Source organism: Heptranchias perlo, chromosome 24 (assembly GCF_035084215.1).
Source record: "Heptranchias perlo isolate sHepPer1 chromosome 24, sHepPer1.hap1, whole genome shotgun sequence".
NCBI classification, from domain to species: domain Eukaryota; kingdom Metazoa; phylum Chordata; class Chondrichthyes; order Hexanchiformes; family Hexanchidae; genus Heptranchias; species Heptranchias perlo.
The window spans coordinates 34,282,757-34,301,998 of NC_090348.1; the positions used below are offsets into that span (position 1 = coordinate 34,282,757).

At 40.1% G+C, this 19,242-nt stretch overlaps 1 protein-coding gene across 1 annotated transcript in view; it reads left to right on the forward strand.

The window, feature by feature from the left end:
* The first annotated feature begins 343 nt into the window (after positions 1-343).
* Positions 344-19,242, forward strand: part of LOC137341681 (protein FAM107B-like) — a 104,368-nt gene continuing 85,469 nt past the window's right edge. The window contains exons 1-2 of the mRNA XM_068005044.1: positions 344-406; positions 684-753. Of these exons, the coding sequence (XP_067861145.1) occupies positions 404-406; positions 684-753 (73 nt within the window). The 5' untranslated portion in view covers positions 344-403. The remainder of the gene's footprint in view (positions 407-683; positions 754-19,242) is intronic.

Genomic DNA, 19,242 nt, shown 5'->3' on the forward strand with positions numbered 1-19,242 from the left:
GAGATTTTGATCCCATCAGTACGGCAAGATTCCCAGAGGTGAAAGAACAGTGTAATAGCACAATGCACCACCAGTTGCCCAAAAATATTTAATGTTCAACACACTGTGCAGAAAAGACGTGGTTGAATATAGCTACTGAGAATGACCAAATATGCTTATGAGAGTTTGAGGAATTGAATCTGAAGGAGAGAGCATTGTCCCTGGGATCAAAGCGAAGTATTAGTGAGGCCGATGTTGTATCATTCTGTCTCAGAAATAATAACAAACAGGAAGTGCACTTTCTTCAGCCTGTTGTACCTATGCCTATCGAGACCACACAGTGAACCACAGTTCTGTTCATCCGGTTTCTAACTGTGTCGCAAATTGTGTTTGGACTCTGTTTAAAAATCCAATTCTAAGAAGCATGGTACGTTTGACAGAGTTGTAGACTAAATCTACAGCTTTATTTCTGACGCGACAGTATTTTACATTTTTGTGACTGCGCCACTTAAAGCAGATTGTGAACCGAGTCACTGAAGTACTGAGGTTGCAGAATAACCTACGTTTATTTCGAGATACAAAAGATTATTGCTGCTGGCTCTTGAGGCTCATTTTTTTGTCTTGATTATATGCTGCTATTTTGTTCCTAACTTGTTTTTATTTTGCTTGTCTTCTCGCCATCTTCTGCGGTTTCTGCTAAGCAGCAGCACTCACAAGAAGAGGAGTTATCTACGTTGCCAGATATGCCAGAGACAGTTAATGGGCCCTTATCAGGTACAGTGCAATGTATTGTTATCGTCAACTTCCTCTCTAAATTTCTTTATTGAGTGATTCTAACTCTCAGTTAGCAATTTGTTCCATGAAGTTCCTCCTCTTGGCTAATCGTAGGGATGTAATGATTTCCAATATCTTATCTGGAATTGTGCATTGTGAACTCTTCCAGGGTGAAGTTTTTAAGACACAGTGATATCTAGATGACCTGGTTAGTTTGAGTGCTTCTCTCTTTAGTAAGAGTTTAATTTATAGGTTTAACCAACCACATTTAACTCATTTCGCTTCGTTTCTAAGGGGGTGAATTTTGGCGGATGTTTTTCCTGCTCTTCTGCCGTAACTTCGACAGAAGAGTCGAGGAAACTTCGGATAAATGGCACAAAGAGCGGCTCTTCCGCTGAAGTTATGGCCGACAAGAGGGAGAACCCCTGCAGAAATTCATCCCCTAAGGGTTTTAATTTTTCAATTGGATGATATAAATCAGTTCATGAAGAAACCAGATGCTTTTCTGGAGAGGGAGAGAGAAGGAATTTAATGGATATGATGAGAAGGCAGTTAGGATAGCGTTGACATCTGTCAGACTTGTTTTGGGCCTTTATTGTTATTGTATTAATTTTCAACACACTGTGCAAAAAAGACATGGTTGGAGAATGACCAAATATGCTTATGTGAGTTTGGGGAATTGAATCTGAAGGAGAGAGCATTTTCTCAGGGATCAAAGTGAATCGTTCTGTCTCAGAAATAATAACAAACAGGAAGTGCACTTTCTTCAGCCTGTTGTACCAAGCCTAACGAGACCACACAGTGAACCACAGTTCTGTTCATCCGGTTTCCAACTGCGTCGCAAATTGTGTTTGGACTCTGTTTAAAAATCCAATTCTAAGAAGCATGGTACGTTTGACAGAGTTGTAGACTAAATCTACAGCTTTATTTCTGACGCGACAGTATTTTACATTTTTGTGAGTGCGCCGCTTAAAGCAGATTGTGGCCGACAAGCGGGAGAACCCCTGCAGGAATTCACCCCCTAAGTGCTTTAATTTTTCAATTGGATGATATAAATCAGTTCAAGAAGAAACTAGATGCTTTTCTAGAGAGGGCGAGAGAAGGAATTTAAGGGATATGGTGAGAAGGCAGGTGGAATAGCGTTGACATCTGTCAGACTTGTTTTGGGCCTTGAGGCTTTTTCCTGTCCTAAAAAGTTTTTTTTTCCCTGTTTACATTTGCATTAGTTGCATTTGATTAGTTCCCAGTTTGTTAATTTAAAACATGATTTTATATTTGCTTATTTTTAAAAATGTCTTTCTTAGTAAGTGCTTTAACGTGTTGCACAAAGGTTTGACTCTTTTTAATTAGGCCTTAAGAGGCCTATTACCAAGGGGTGCCAATTTGTTAAATTGACCTTAAAGACAACAGTGCTAATCGCTGCACACACCTGAGGTTTCACTTTAATTGACTTTCCTTCACAGCAGGAATAAAAGTAAAATCAAAACAGTTAGCATCGAAGAGACGGATTTGGGGGCAGAAAATAGTTAAGAGTTTTACACTATTAGAAAACATGAATGACACTATCAGGCCTGGGGCCTCTGTAATATTGGTAAAGGGGGTGAATTTCTGCAGGGGTTTCTCCTGGTTGCCCATTGTAACTTTGGAGGAAGAGCCGCAGAAACGCTGCAAAACGGAGTAAATGGTGCTTACGCCATTTTTCCCAGGTTTTCACGGCTCTTCATGAAGTTGCAGCAGACGAGCCCCCAAAATCAATGCCACGACAATACTTGCTGTCAAGGCTCACATGTGAAGAAGGACCTCAACAGAAGAAGAGGAAAGGAAATTCTGGATAGAAAAGAAAGTTACTATGCTGTCATTTATGGGCTCTCCACTTAAAGCAAATATTTTAGTATAAATTTATCTACATGTGTTTATTCCTGGATTCGGTCAACAACTGTGGACTGAGGAATCATATATCTGAAACTTAAAAATTCTCCGGCTTGAAATGGATAGCTCCCCAATGCAGCAGCACACTCCCTGGACTGATGCTTCGACATGAGGCAAACTTCAGTTGGCTATACTTGATATAACAAGTCATCTCCGACTGGGGGCACTGTTGTTAGTTTAATCAATGTCAAACAAAGCTAAGGTTATCCGACTACTATTAGCAACACGGTGCCAATCTTAATACATTTCCAACCCTGGAGAACGAGTGAAAATATACAAATATTAATACAACAACACACATAAACAGTTGATGCCCTGAGACAACTGAGCTTCCAATAAATAAGCACGGGCATAAACTTCTAAAAAGGTCATATGTTGTATTTATATTACAATATTGCTTCATGAAGAAGTAACTTCTGCGCTACCCAAGGCTGCCAGTTCCCTATAGCCGGCACCATTTACACTGTACTATCTTAGGCTGCCAGTTCCCTGTTGCTGGTACCGTTTACACTGTACTCTCCTAGGCTGCCAGTGTACTGTAACCAGCACCATTTACACTGTACTGTCCAAGGTTGCAGTGCTCTATGGCCTGCATCACGTAGATTGGACTACCCTAGAGTGCTAGTACACTGTAGCCTTCACCGTTTACATTGTATTACCCGAGGCTATCAATACTGTATCAAAAGCAAAATACTGCTGGATGCTGGAAATCTGAAATAAAAATAGAAAATGCTGGAAAAGCTCAGCTAGTCAGGCAGCATCTGTGGAGAAAGAAACAGAGTTAACATTTCAGGTTGAAAACCCTTCATCAGAACAGTTCTGATGAAAGGTTAGCAAGCAGAAATGCTAACTCTGTTTCTTTTTCCATAGATGCTGCCTGACTTGCTGAGCTTTTCCAACATTTTCTGTTTTTATATCAGTACTGTGTAGCTTGCCTTTGTTAATGTTATACTATCCCAGGCGCCCTATGCCCTGTTCCTGGCCCATTTAAGCTGTGACATAGATACCACATCACCAGAGCAACAGACGTATAATTTGCACATTGGCAGTAGTTTGAAAGTTGCAAGAATTTTCTGGCTGAGTAAACACTCAGCTTACCTGTAGACAGAAATGTGAGCCTGTTCTGCACGAGCCACCGACTACTTTTGTTGCTATCTCTGGTGAAAAATCCTTCTTCAGGTCAGTCTCAGGATCTTTGGAGGCAGCATTTACTTTACTGCAATGCTGATGAACTTGGGGCTGCCGCCGCTGGTAGTATTTTATAATAAATGTAGTACTAACAAACCTTGGAGAGTGAGGAGCACAAAAATATAGGCAAGTAGAAATGAGAAAAAACCTTTCGGTTGATCTATCTCTCCCCGTAGTTTGGGTCCACATGCAAGAGCCACTAAGACTCTTTTGCTGTCTTGACATCAAGCCCATGTCCTTATTCCCTCAGTTCTTCTAGAATCGCTTGATTTCTGTTTTCGAATATTTGGGGTAATAGAAACTAAAACCTTAGACTCATTCAAGAGACAACTGGATGCTATGATGGAGGAGTGTAGCTTATTTTCCGGATGGATGAGCTAGAATGGACTGCATGGCCTTCTGTATCTATCATCTGGTATTGTGCTATCATAAGGTTGGGAAGGAGAATCAGAAGGCCAATCAACCCAAGCCAACTCATGCAGTTCTTAGGAACTGGTCATACAAAGGATAAACATGAAAGAAAGTCCCCAGCCCATCCTTTCATCCAGAGAGAGACCACAAGGCAGGGAGACAGAAGAGAAACTGGGACAAAATCATAAAGAACATGCAGTTGTAAACAGCACTGAATTTTTTATAGGCACATTACTTAGTCATACAGAAAGTGCTGGAAATACACAGAAGTCAGTTGGCTAGTTAAAGAGAGGTTTACATTTAAGCTGTAACCCTTTTATGTTAGCCATTTATCAGAACAGTTCTGATGACTGTCTCATTCTAAACATTTAGCTTGCCTTTTTCTTTCAGATACTGACTAATATCCTGTGTATTTCCAGTATTTTCTGATCTTACAAATTTCTAGCATTCATGATGTTTCTTCTCATCACTGGGTTTTATTTATATCACTGAGTAGAAAATATTATAACATTATAGAAAAAAGATGAAAATCAACACTATCCTACATATTAAAAAAACACATATTAAGATGAAAATATACCCAATTAATCTTTCAAATATATTAATCTTTAACAGTTAATATCCCAAGGCACATGGATCAGCATGGTTGCACAATGCAGTTTGCACCTCAAAGGCTCTGTGTCATGGAATTATAGAAAGAAGGCGAGTGAGAACAATGCAGTCGTGGGTGACTCTTTTTCTGTCGGGAGGTATTTGCCAACTGCTCAATGCATCCCCAATGAAAAGTGGCTTAGAGCCAATTTGGGAACTCTCAAGCATGTGTGTGTAAGTTGTGTGAGCCTTGATTGTTGGCAGATTATTCAACTGTCCCCAATCCTGTTACCATCTTATGTTTCTTCCAGTTAAACATTGCAAATTCCGAAACCATCGTCTTCAGCCCCCACCACAAATTCCACCCATCTCCCTTGGTCATTGTCCCAGTCTGAACCAGACTGTTCGCAGCCTTGGCATCCTATCTGACCCCAGGCTGAGCTTGCGACCCCATATCCTCTACATCGCAAAGACAGCCTACTTCCACCTCAGTAGCATCTCCCATCTCCACCCCTGCCTCAACTCATCTGCTCCTGAAACCCTCATCTGTGTCCTTGTCACATCTAGGTTCGACTGTTGCAATGATCTCCTGGCCTGCCTCCCATCCTTCACCCTCCATAAACTTCAGTTTATCCAAAACACTGCTGCCCGTATCCTATCCCGCACCAAGTTCCGCTCACCTATCACCCCTGTGTTCACTGACCTACATTGGCTCCCAGTCCCTCAGTGCCTCAAATTTAAGATTTTCATGCATTTATTTGTCAAATGCATGAAGCCAGGATATAAATTGTATTGAAATCTATCGCTTACATCACCACAATGTAAATGATGTAACTTTTTTCCATCTCCTTTAGTTTGTCACTGTTAAAAAGGACATCTGACACCCAATCCTCTTTTTCCTTTCCAATTTGTTCCTCTTGACTCCTGAAGATGTTAGGTCATCTTGGACGTGGTGTTCCTTTGGTGTCAGCAACCTTCTCCTGCCTTGCCCAGCTCCCTCCCCAGATGGAAATTGAAGATCACGAGGGAAAGGAGCACCTCTGAAGACTCAGCAAGCTTATCTATTGTGCGGTTGAACCATGCAGGGCAAAATGTCCCAGATTCGATCCCCAGCCTCTGCTGATCTCAGCCAAGTTTGGCGGTATAACTGTTGACTTCAGAACCCCTGGATTAGAATTCCAACTTCTGATTGGTATCCAGAGACCTCCCCCGCCCCCCACCCCCCACTGGAAATGTGCATTTGTTGAAGTTGGGTGATGGCAGGATCAGGTTTGGTTGTGATCACCCCCGTGTCGAAATAGCCATACTCCAGGAAGCACCTTTAGAATACAAGGAGAGGGGTGAAAATTGGCAAGAAAGAAAATCAGAGGGAAAATTACCTCGGCCCACTTCAGATATCTGCCAACAGCCCATTCCAGAGTGGCATCAGTGGAGACCCAGGAACAAGTCATCTGCCTATCCTCTTAGCTTGTAGTAGCACAGCAAGTCCCAAAAGGGAGAAGGAGAGAAAACACAATTTTAAAAAAGGGTTACATACTCGATAAAATACCTATCAGGAAAGATTGAAGATGCTGGGGCTCTTTTCTCTCAAAAAGAGAAGACTGAGGGATGACCTGATAAAGGTCTTTAAGATTATGAAAGGGTTTGGTAGAGTAGACGTAGGGAAGATGATTCCACCTGCAGGGGAGACTAGAATTAGGGGCCATAAATATAAGATAGTCACTAATAAATCTAATAGGGAATTCAGGAGATACTTCTTTACCCAGAGAGTGGTTAGAATGTGGAACTCACTACCACAAGGAGTAGGTGAGGTGACTAACATAGATGCATTTAAGGGGAAGCTGGATAAACACAAGGTAGAAAGAATAGTAGAATATGCTGATAGGATTAGATGAAGTAGGGAGGGAGGAGGCTCATGTGGAGTATAAACACCAGCATGGACCTGTTGGGCCGAATGGCCTGTTTCTGTGCTGTACATTCTATGTAATTCTATGTAAAATAATATTACACCAGTGGGAATACATTACCAGGCTTTTCTGGGACCGATTGTTGTCAGTAGTAACACGCCATCCTGTATTTCTTACTCCTATTTACGTCAACAGATGTATCTCCCTTTTGAGGACCTGACATGAATTAGAATGAAAATATTATGGTTGGTGCTGATATGACTTTGAACCTGTCAGATAATAATGCATTAAAAGAGTATGTGCTTGGCAGCATGGCACATTGCTACATGACACACTAAGTCACTCAGTTTTAAGAGCCATGATCTCCAAAAGGATGAGCTTCTGATCTTAGCCAGGGGTTATGTGGGGAGATGTTGACCAGATGTAAAGCCTTTCCCCAATGGCTTAACCATAACATGCTGCTCTTGTAGTGGCTGCTTTCAGAGTGGCCCTGTCAGGCCCTTTGTAAGGAAGATCACTGATGCTTTTTTTCCCCTCTTTGCTGGAGTTGCTGCATAACATAAATTAACATAAAATAAAAAATAAGAGACAATATAATTTAAATGTTTACTAATAATTAACAACACATCTGCGTTCATTTTTATACTCAAATATTGCTATTTTGGTAAGATATTTAAAGCAGGTTGTAAGGTTTGTTTCATCAACAGCTAAAGCTTACTTAACATAAAACGGATTCCAGAAATACACAGCTTTAATCTGATCTAAAAAATGCCAAGGGTTATTCCACAAGACGTCCATCTAGACCGATACAATTAATCATCAGAGATTTAGTTCAAAAAGCATTACAAAATTGAGAGCATACAGAAGCAGTTATAAGTAAAATACCCTTGTTACTGCCAGGGATATCTCAAAGGAGATCATTCAAATGAGAGCATGATGGTTATTAAAAGGAGCAAACCGTAGCCCCATGAGGTGATTGTAATCTAAGGGTACACAGAGAAGGATAACAGATCATTTTAATAAACTGAGTAAATTCTCTTCAAGGTCAGTTAGTTGTAAAATATTGTCAGTTTAAGGGGATCATGACAATTCTGTGGCTTTATTTGTAGTTTACACTGTAATTAATTTTTACTCCAAAGCAACAAGACTCCAGGATTGCAATAAAATATCGACATGGTCCCAATTCAGTCCCCAGTTTGTGCTGACTGATGAATCAGATGATCTAAGCTGGACCTGCGGTAGGGAAGCTACAATTTGTTTCAATGCCTCTGAGATAGAGAGAGGAAAAATTCAGCCAGTGCTCCTACTCCTGGTAACTACCGGTGATGAGGTAAGCACAGTATTGGGCTCAGCTATGATGCCTTCTATGGTCGAATAGGCTGCTGGCATTCACTCTTAACTTTCACATGAAGAATGGCCACTTGCATGAGGTCACTTGGGTGCCCACCCTTGGTTGCAACCTAATTCATCCTTGAAGAAGAGGACGGGAGGGAAAAGAAAGAATAATTATTGATGATTTTGAAACAGCCACAGTCCTCACATTTATAATACATGCATAGTCTCTGCTTTCTCAGTTGTTTTTGTCTTTATAAACAGTGGTTATTTCCACTTGGTTGTTTCAAGTGGATAGAATCACCACATCGGTCTTTGTTCCAACAGAAAACTACAATTTCCCCCTCTAGTGTCCGGATGAATACACTTCATTCAACTCAACCATTTTAAATTTCCAGTACTCTGATACATTTAGTTATGTATATGATATTGAAACTGAACGATACAGAAAATAAATTTTGGGTCTCAGTGAGGAGATTTTTTTTAAACCCTGGAAAGAAAAAGTGCCACAATACATCAGAAATATGATTTTAGGATCCGTTGCACCTAAACTTTTAGGTATAAGCAGATTTATGTGTCAGCAGTCGTAGAGCTTCAAATTAAATCTATTATTAAAAAAAAGTGATTGGCTTTGGCTGATACCTTCAGTAAGGTGCACAGTTGAAAAGAGAGGCCTTAATTTTCTTCACTTTCTTCCATAGTGTGACCTTTGTGCCTATTTGTGTAGCTACAAAGTTGCTCTATTTGATAAAGTGATGACAATTTGATACTCCTACTTATTGAACTGACTCATTGTAAAAGTGCGTAACATACTACTGTATAATGTGTCTGGTCTGTCTGTATTCAAGTTACCTTTAGCCTATTTTTAACCTAAACTTTAGTAATCCCTTGTTTAAGTGGTTCTTGTTGAAGTCAGATGATCTTTGTGCTGACCAGTATTGTGTGGCTGGGGTTACATGGCAGATACACGGTGAACTGAAAAAGGAATGCAGATGTTTCTCTGATTAGAGGCATATCTATTTATTGATTTAAAAACTGTGGTGTAAATTGGTAATTATAATCGTAATCAGGATACTAATCTATAGTCACTTTTCTTCTGTGTATTAGTTTTAATAAATTTTGAAATGCATTGTTTCTAAATTAATTTATGAATTTGTTAAAATTAATGCACAGGGTATAAAAATATCAACGAACATTTTTGACAAATTCTACCCCCCACCCCCGGCCTCCTCTCGTGAAGTTCTGAGTCATTTGCTTAAATATATCCGTGTGCATCTTTACTACACTCCCCTCTGAGTTGAGACTCCTTCCCTGAGTAGTCCTTTAGTCAAGCATCTTTGCTCTATTGTCTTATACAGCTCAGTAGTCTCCGCTGTTTCCTTTCAATATTTAAGAGCTTTTCTTTCCCGTCTTCTCCCGCAGTGACCGTGTGATCTATTGTTCCTTGTACTTATTCCTTTAACAGTTTTTCATCCGCTATATCTGAAAAGTTTTTCATTTTCCTTCTGCTCCACTTGCACCTTCTACTGTTACTTCAAAGTCTTCTTTGTAGTTTATGTAAAGCTGTTTCGTTGTATTGCCCTCTGTAATTGTGTTCAACTTCTTGCATCCTGTGAGGCTGACATTCCCCAGGACGGACAAAAAACAGGAGAAAAACTTGTTTCACGATCATTTTAAAGAAACACTAACACAATTGGGGCCTCCACACAGCATTCTGACACGCTGCTATTTCATTAGCAACAAAAAAAATATCAACTATGATAAAAAAAATTGAACATTTTGTCTGTCGTTACTTTTTTTTTCATTACTGTGTCTCTTAGTTTAAATTAATTTTGAAACATCATACTCAACTTGAAAGTTACACATTTGTTAAAAGACAAGAGGGGTGAAATTGGTCTCGGGCGATCGCACTAAATGGGCCATAATGAATCAGCAGCCCGTTGTACATTTTGTCTCATTTTCTTTTCCATTATGTTAAAGAAAATCAGGCAGGGTGTAAAACAAGCTGCCAATTTGCTTTTGCGCTGTTGCCTAAGACCAATTTCACCCCCAAGATGTCTACGGAAACTCTGTGATTGGACCAAAGCATTCTTAATATGTGAATATTGTGATTGCATAGTCACGAGCCATTAGAAACAATTGATTATCCATCCAGTAAGAAACATAGAAAAACATAGAAAATAGGAGCAGGAGGAGGCCATTCGGCCCTTCGAGCCTGCTCCACCATTCAATATGATCATGGCTGATCCTCTATCTCAATACCATATTCCCGTTCTCTCCCCATACCCCTTGATGCCTTTTGTGTCTAGAAATCTATCTAGCTCCTTCTTAAATATATTCAGTGACTTGGCCTCCACAGCCTTCTGTGGTAGAGAATTCCACAGGTTCACCACCCTCTGAGTGAAGAAATTTCTCCTCATCTCAGTCCTAAATGTCCTACCCCATATCCTGAGACTGTGACCCCTCGTTCTGGACCCCCCCCCCCAAGCCAGGGGAAACATCCTCCCTGCATCCAGTCTGTCCAGCCCTGTCAGAATTTTATATGTTTCAATGATACCCCTCTCATTCTTCTAAACTTGAGTGAATACAGGCCAAGGCGACCTAATCTCTCCTCATACGGCAGTCCTGTCATCCCAGGGATCAGTCTGGTAGACCTTCGCTGCACTCCCTCTATGGCAAGTATATCCTTTCTTAGGTAAGGAGACCAAAACTGCACACAATACTCTAGGTGTGCTCTCACCAATGCCCTGATTTAACTGCATAAGACATCCTTGCTCCTATACTCAAATCCTCTTACAATGAAGGCCAACATACCATTTGCCTTCCTAACTGCTTGCTGTACCTGCATGTTTGCTTTCAGTGACTGGTGTACAAGGACACCCAGGTCCCTTTGTACATCAACATTCCCCAATCTCTCACCATTTAAATAATACTCTGCCTTTCTGTTTTTCCTTCCGAAGTGGATAACTTCACATTTATCCACATTATACTGCATCTGCCATGTATTTGCTCACTCACTCAACTTATCTAAATCGCCTTGAAGCCTCTTTGCATCCTCCTCACAACTCACATCCCACCTAGTTTTGTGTCGCAGCAAACTTGGAAATATTACATTTGGTTCCCTCATCCAGATCATTGATATATATGTATATTGTGAATAGCTGGGGCCCAAGCACTGATCCCCGTGGTACCCCACTAGTCACTGCCTGCCTCCCCGAAAAAGACCCATTTATTCCTACTCTCTGTTTCCTGTCTGTTAACCAATTTTCAATCCATGCCAGTATATTACCACCAATCCCATGTGCTTTAATTTTGCACACTAACCTCTTATGTGGGACTTTATCAAAGGCCTTCTGAAAATCCAAATAAACCACATCCACTGGTTCTCCCTTATCTATTCTACCAGTAACATCCTCAAAAAACTCCAGTAGGTTTGTCAAACATGATTTCCCTTTCATAAATCCATGTTGACTTTGTCTAATCCTGTTGATATTTTCTAAATGTCCTGTTATTACATCCTTTGTAATAGACTCTAGCATTTTCCCTACTACTGATGTTAGGCTAACCAGTCTGTAATTCCCTGTTTTCTCTCTCCCTCCTTTTTTAAATAGTGGGGTTACATTTGCCACCCTCCAATCTGCAGGAGCTGTTCCATAATCTGTAGGATTTTGGAAGATGACAACTAATGCATCCACTATTTCCATGGCTACCTCTTTTAGTACTCTGGGATGCAGATTATCAGGCCCTGGGGATTTATCGGCTTTCAGTCCCATTAATTTCTCCAGTACTATTTTTTTTTACTAATACTTGGTTCCCTAGCATTTCTGGGAAGTTATTTGCATCCTCTTCCGTGAAGACAGAACCAAAGTATTTGTTTAATTGCTCTGCCATTTCCCTGTTCCCCATTATAAATTCTCCTGTTTCTGACTGTAAGGGACCTACATTTGTCTTCACTAATCTTTTTCTTTTTACATACTTGTAGAAGCTTTTACAGTCCACTTTTATGTTCCTTGCAAGTTTACTCTCATACTCTATTTTTCCTCTCTTAATCAATCTCTTGGTCCTTTTTTGCTGAATTCTAAACTGCTCCCAATCCTCAGGCTTGCTACTTTTTCCGGCAACTTTATATGACTCCTCTTTGGATCTAATACTATCCTTAATTTCTTTTGTTAGCCATGGTTGGGCCGCATTTCCTTTTATGTTTTTGCACCAGAAAGGAATGTATAATTGTTACAATTCATGCATTTGTTCCTTAAATGTTAGCCATTGCTTATCCACTGTCTTGCCTTTTAATGAAGCTTCCCAATCTATCATAGCCAACTCGCTCCTCATATCTTCGTAGTTTCCTTTGTTTAGATTTAGGACCCTAGTTTCGGATTGGACTACTTCACTTTCCATCTTAATGAAGAATTCTATCATGTTATGGTTACTCTTCTCTAAAGGACCCCGCACAACAAGGTTATTAATTAACCCCTTCTCATTGCACAATACCCAATCAAGGATATGATGTGGAGATGCCGGTGATGGACTGGGGTTGACAATTGTAAACAATTTTACAACACCAAGTTATAGTCCAGCAATTTTATTTGAAATTCACAAGCTTTCGGAGGCTTCCTCCTTCCTCAGGTGAATTTTTTTTCCACATTCACCTGAGGAAGGAGGAAGCCTCCGAAAGCTTGTGAATTTCAAATAAAATTGCTGGACTATAACTTGGTGTTGTAAAATTGTTTACAATCAAGGATAGCCTGTTCCCTGGTTGGCTCCTCAACGTACTGGTCTAAAAAACCATCTGGCACACACTCCAAGAATTCATCCTCCACAGTATTATTGCTAATTTGGTTTGGCCAGTCTATATGCAGATTAAAGTCACCCATGATTACTGTAGTACCCTTGTTACATGCATCTCTAATTTCTTGTTTAATCCCATCCCCTACATTACCACTACTGTTTGGAGGCATTTGGACAACTCCCACCAGTGTTTTCTGCCCCTTGGTGCTTCTTAACTCCACCCAGACTGATTCTACATCTTGAATTTCTGAGCCAATATCTTTTCTCACTATTGCTCTGATTTTATCTTTTACTAACAACGCCACCCCACCTCCTTTTCCTTTTTGCCTGTCCTTCCTAAATATCGAATACCCGTGGATATTCAGCTCCCAGCCTTGGTGACCCTGCAGCCATGTCTCTGTAATTGCTATTATATCATATCCGTTTACATCTATTTGCACTGTTAATTTGTCTACCTTATTACGAATGCTACGTGCGTTCAGATACAGTGCCTTTAGATGTCTTTTTAACATTTTTAGACATTTTAATATTTTTTTTACTATGGCCCTATTTGTCTTATTACCATTTCTTCTTACCCAGGCCCTATTTGTTGTCTTTTGTTTGTACGCTCTGTCCCTTCCTGACACAATCTGGTTATCCTTACCCCAATCACTTTCCTGCACTGTTTCTTTGTCTTTTCTCTTTAGCAAGGCTGTTTGCTTTGATCCCAGTATCATCGGATTGTTTCAATGCCAAAAAGAAACAACTTATATTTATATAGCGTTTTTCATGATCTCAGGATGTCCCAAAGCGCTTTACAGCCAATGAAGTACTTTTGAAGTGTAGTCACTGTAGTAATGTAGGAAAATGCAGACACTGGATGTCTAGAATTCGCATTAAACCCCACATGTTGCCACTGCATGTTTTCAAAGGGTTTTATGAGTATAAAGATTCTGGACTTTTTATGTGTCGGCTGTTCAGTTTTGTCTGGCTGTGAAGGACAGGGTTCCATGGGTGTGCACCTGTAAAGGCTGTATTTTGTTGGTTTCAGAGTGCTGTCTCTTTCTGAAAGTTATTTACTTTATCCCACTATTGTGCACAGAGGTTTTAGGATCTCATCGAACGGCTTTGTCTGTTTAACACTTTGTGAACTGGCATCAAGCTGCTATATTTGGACAGATTCAAAATCTCACTTCTACTACTGCTTCTGCAAATAACTCTATCCATGAATAAACCTGTTTGATATGTTATGAAAAGTATCTGGTGTGGCTGATATTATCTGTCTTATGAAACATAATGTCATGTCATGTTCTGGTTCATTTCGAATGAAGGTTTGCCTACACAAGCAGAGGTCTTGCATTTCACAATAGAAAAAAGTATCTGTTGTGAGCTCGAGTTGTATTACCAGCCCATCATGATGTAACTGCAATAGTGACCTTTTCACATTTTGGGAGCCGTTATCAAGCCATTTAACATTCCCATAAATTTAGAAAATCAGAATTCAATTGTGCCATTCTCATCTCCTTCTAATGACTGACTAAAAAGCAGCATTGGTAGAAGCTTGAGAGCAGATCACTAGCCAGGGTATAGAACACATCCAGTGGCCTCAGGAGAAGGTGCGAACTAAACAAAAGTAAAAACAAATAGAGAAATTATGCTAATTATTAAACAATCTATACATTTCTAAAACATAGATATAGATTATATACATATGCATTATACAATACAATGAAATGAAACTACATTTTAACCTTGAACATAAAAGGCAGTGATATTTTTCAACAGTACTTTTGCAGTATTTACCAGTTGTTGGCATTGCCACAATCTTTAACATGTCATTTATCTTACACATTGCATGACAGGATCCTTAAGCTGCTAAAACTTGTTCAGAGCTTCTTGTCAGAACAGAGCACTAATTGAAACAAGCCCATAGCAGCGCCACTCACAGACCAGGCCTCTTGACTGAGCAAAGTTTACTGTCTGTTAGAGGTCGCGTATAATGCCAGGGAATAGGGGTTAGGCTGAAAAGTATCACTGGGGTGGTTGTTTCCAGTCAGAAGGGCGGCCGGGACCGTTGAATAACAGCCACCTAATAAATGAATCTTTCATAACATGTACCTTGCAGGGCACACCAAAATGGCTAAAAACATAGGGATCTTCTTGTTTTCTTGATTTATTTCAGAAGGCTGCAATCATTTCAGGCTTCCTGCTATTTCATATAGCCATGGACGTACTTCAGGTTTTCCACAACAAATAGAAATTTTAAAATGCTGGCAGCACCTAAATAATACCACATATTATTGTTTGCTGACAATAACCAAACTTATTTTCTTTATGATTGCTTTTCAGCATTCAAGAAAAAAAAACAAGACATATTCAGGGTAGAAATTGGTGGGTGCTGTGCCCTTTTTGTGGGCGTAAAGCATACTAATTTAACAGTGGGTTGGCCCTGGCTGATGCCTAATACAGGCATTAGGCCCTTAAAATACATTAATAAGAAGCCTAACGCCTGTTGCAGGACCGTTTGGAGAAATTAGTTATCAATGAGCAGAAGCAGGTGGCCTGCCCGGCTCAGGATTCTTCAGCGGCTCCCGCAGATTAAAGGTTTTTAATTTTTTTTTTTAAGTAACCCTTTCTGTGGAGCCAGGACGAGCAGGAATGCTCTTCGCAACTCCACAGTACTGGTGATCACCCCCCCCCCGCACCCCCCCCCCCCCCCCCAAACTCCCTTCCTGGAACTTAACTGAAATTGATTTTTCTCGTGGGGTGAGCTGCCTGTGGATACACGAGAGGCAGCGGCGGCTCGCCCCAAATATGTAGATGAGGCCTGAGGCCCAATTTCGGGACAGCCTCAGGCCTCTCTATTTGGGCGCTTGCTGCGTAATGTAACAAAAGGTCTTCAAGATTATGAAGGGTTATAACACGGTAAATAGTGATAGATTGTTTCCAATAGTTGGTGAGTAATCAGGGAGCACAAATTTAAGATAATCGCAAAAAAAATTAAAGGGGTGATTAGAAAATTTTCTTTGCACAGAGGGCGGTTAGAATATGGAGTTTTCTGCCACAAACTCTTGTTAAAGCTGGGTTGATATTTTTTTTGAATGGAAGTAGATAGATATTTGAAAAAGAGCAATATTAAAAGACGTGGGGAATGAACCAGAAAGTGTGATTAGACTAGATAGCTCATCTGGAGAAAAATACTGGCGCAGACTTCATGGGTTGAATAGCCTGTTTCGGTGCTGAAACATTCTATGATTCTATGAATATCATTAGAACTGAAAAGATCTGTTAGCTCAAGACCCCCAGTAAAATGCAATGGTGAAAAAATGAGAGGGAAATTCTGAGTGACTTGGAACAAAAACTTGTTGGTTTGCAATTTGATTGAAATAAAAAATTTATAATAGGAAACTGGTGATGAAAATAGTCTATGCAACCTGTTCACTGTCATTGCAAAGGAAATAATATTCACTATTTAATTAGTATATTAAACCCCTTGAATAAAATTATTTGTAGAGCCATTGGTTTACAGTGACTGAAAAGTCAAGTTCCATTTTTATTATATGAGATTCTGGGATTTTTATCGATGTTTATAGTTGAATTCCACTGCCTATTTTTCTGTGAAAAATATAAATCAATGCCTTGACCTTATACGTAACTAAAATAAATCCTGTTAAAGGAAATCAGTGTTTTCAATAGATTTTAAAATCCAGTCATGTCAATAACTGTAACACACTGTACCAGAATACTAATGATTAATACAGAGCAATGCAAGGTGAAAACCAAACTGTGTCTCAAAATACTTTGCCCACTGTTACTGAGCAAACCATAATTCATGGAAAGTTTACATAACATCCAGTAATACATTGGTTCCTGGTCTGGCAATGCCTCGATTTTAAAATTCTCATCCTTGTTTACAAATCGCTCCATGGCCTCGCCCCTCCCTATCTCTTAACCTCCTCCAGCCCTACAACCCTCCGGGATATCTGCGCTCCTCCAATTCTTGCCTCTTGCATATCCCCGATTTCAATCGCTCCACCATTGGCGGCCATGCCTTCAACTGCGTAGGCCCTGAGCTCTGGAATTCCCTCCCTAAACTTCTCCACCTCTCTACTTCTCCCTCCTCCTTTAAGATGCTCCTTAAAACCTACCTCTTTGACCAAGCTTTTGGTCACCTGTCCTAATATATCCTTATATGGCTCGATGTCAAATTTTGTTTGATAACGCTCCTGTGAAGCACCTTGGGACATTTTTCTATGTTAAAGACGCTATATAAATGCGAGTTGTTGTTGTTAGTCAGAATATATATTTCACTCATCTCCTGCATTTTCAAGAAGTACAGAGTCAATCCAAAATTCTTGAGTTTCTTTCTTAACCAAATGTCATGCATGCACAATACATCAATAATCTTGAAACTAACTGACAATTACGAACTAGTGTACTTATGAATTCTGTATTATGTTCTTTCTAAAATCTTTACTTTGCAAAGTGATTGTGAAATGCACAATCATAAGATAGAAATTTATTAGGGTTTGGAACTTCACTTCACAGAACAGTGCATTTTCAAAAATAATACTGGGGTTTCTAATGCGAGTTTAGCAATAATGTACCGAGTAATGAAGCAACGTGTGATGGTATCACAACAGGATGTTGCAGCTGAGCCTTAATCTAACATGTGGAAACTAAGCTAGTGCCAGTAACGGCTAGCTTTTGAAATTCAAACGGCTGCCAATTTGGGGGTTGGTGGGGGGTGGGGGTTGGATTAAGTGCCTCTGTTCTTGCTCGATAAACATGCAAAGCATGTGTGCATGAGCATTTGTGTTATTTCACGTCATGTCGCAAGCATGCAGATGCATGGAACTGGTTCTGTGTCGATATGAATATTAAATCTTGTGACTTGATATTGAATAATAAAGATTCAGGTAAATTATATGATTATTTTACTGATTTAGTTTGTCTTTTTTTATATTTGTTTTCCCTGGAACAGGGGAGCGAGCATTATCAGGTTGACAGGCCACATTCCCTTTGTGCACGTGCAGGTGTGAGTCCTTAGGATTTAAGCAGCGCATCAAAATATAAATTAGGTCGAGTGGCACACAAAGATCAATAAAACAACTTGCAGCTTCGATATGGCTCTTCACAGAGACAAAGAGCTCAGGGGGTTTTACAAGCAGGAAAGTTCGACAACAAGTATGAACTGAAGGAAATTTGGAATGAGAGACAAGTCCATGGTTGAAGCGAGAGGTTTTTTAGGAGCCCTTTGAAGGCAGGGAGAGAGGCAGCAAAACAAAATGCTTTGGAAAGGTAATGAAGTAGGGCCAAAAAGATCAGCCTCCGATGGAGAAGCGGAGGAAATGGGAAACAAACAGTAATCCGGAGTCAGAGGAATGCCAGGTGTAGGCTGGGATGAAAGGCTGGAATGTTTTAACACCCCCTTCCCTGAGACTCGACCACAAAGGTTGAAGAGCAACAAGAGGTGCTATTATCAAGAGGAGGAATAGCAGAAACATATCATTTTCATTATAAGTAATGCTATGACACTTCAGAAGTAGATTACAGCAGTCTTATCTTAGAGGCAGCACTATAATACAAACGAGACACCTTACATGCCTCTAGACGCAGGGAATGCCTTCACAGGGTAAATCAGATAGCAAAGATACATGGTCAGCACTGGCACCTCATACCATCAAGCCCGCCATTTTATTCTGGCTGTGGATGTACTGGCCATCCATATAGGCCAGCAATAGGGTGTTGACATTGCTGACTTGCACAGACCCTACCCCAACATTAAGCAGGTGGGGGGGGTTCATGGCTGGAATGGTAAAGTCACAAACACAGCAGCTGTGCCTGCCCGAGAGCACACATTTATAATTGTTCTGCTCTTCAAATCCAACCCACAGTGTAAAAAGGGAGAATTCAGGACACAGGGAGAATTGAAAGCAATTCTACAATGCAAATGAGGTATTAAACTCAATGAGACATTTCGATATGAATTGGCTTTGTGTTGGAGTGGTTGGCAAAGACAGAAAAAGCAGTTTGACAAACACTTTTCAGCAAAGGGAGTGGCTCTTTAAACCTTTGTGTTTATAAATGGAACATGTCTATAGCTTTTGTATTTAATTATTAATGGGTTTTAACATATTTACCCTTCCAAAGTCAAACCTTTCTTAACAACTGAAAAAGAAAAAAAAACCTGCTGAGAGCAAAGAGTTAACAAAGATGCATCATTTTGCTGACACCACAATCCTCATCCACGGGAATGTTTGAATCGTGACTCCAATAGTATGAAGCCCTGGAGTACGAGTTTTGAAATGATTATGTGTGCGGCCGATGGGTAAATGCTGGTCAGGAGCCCATCTGGAAGCAG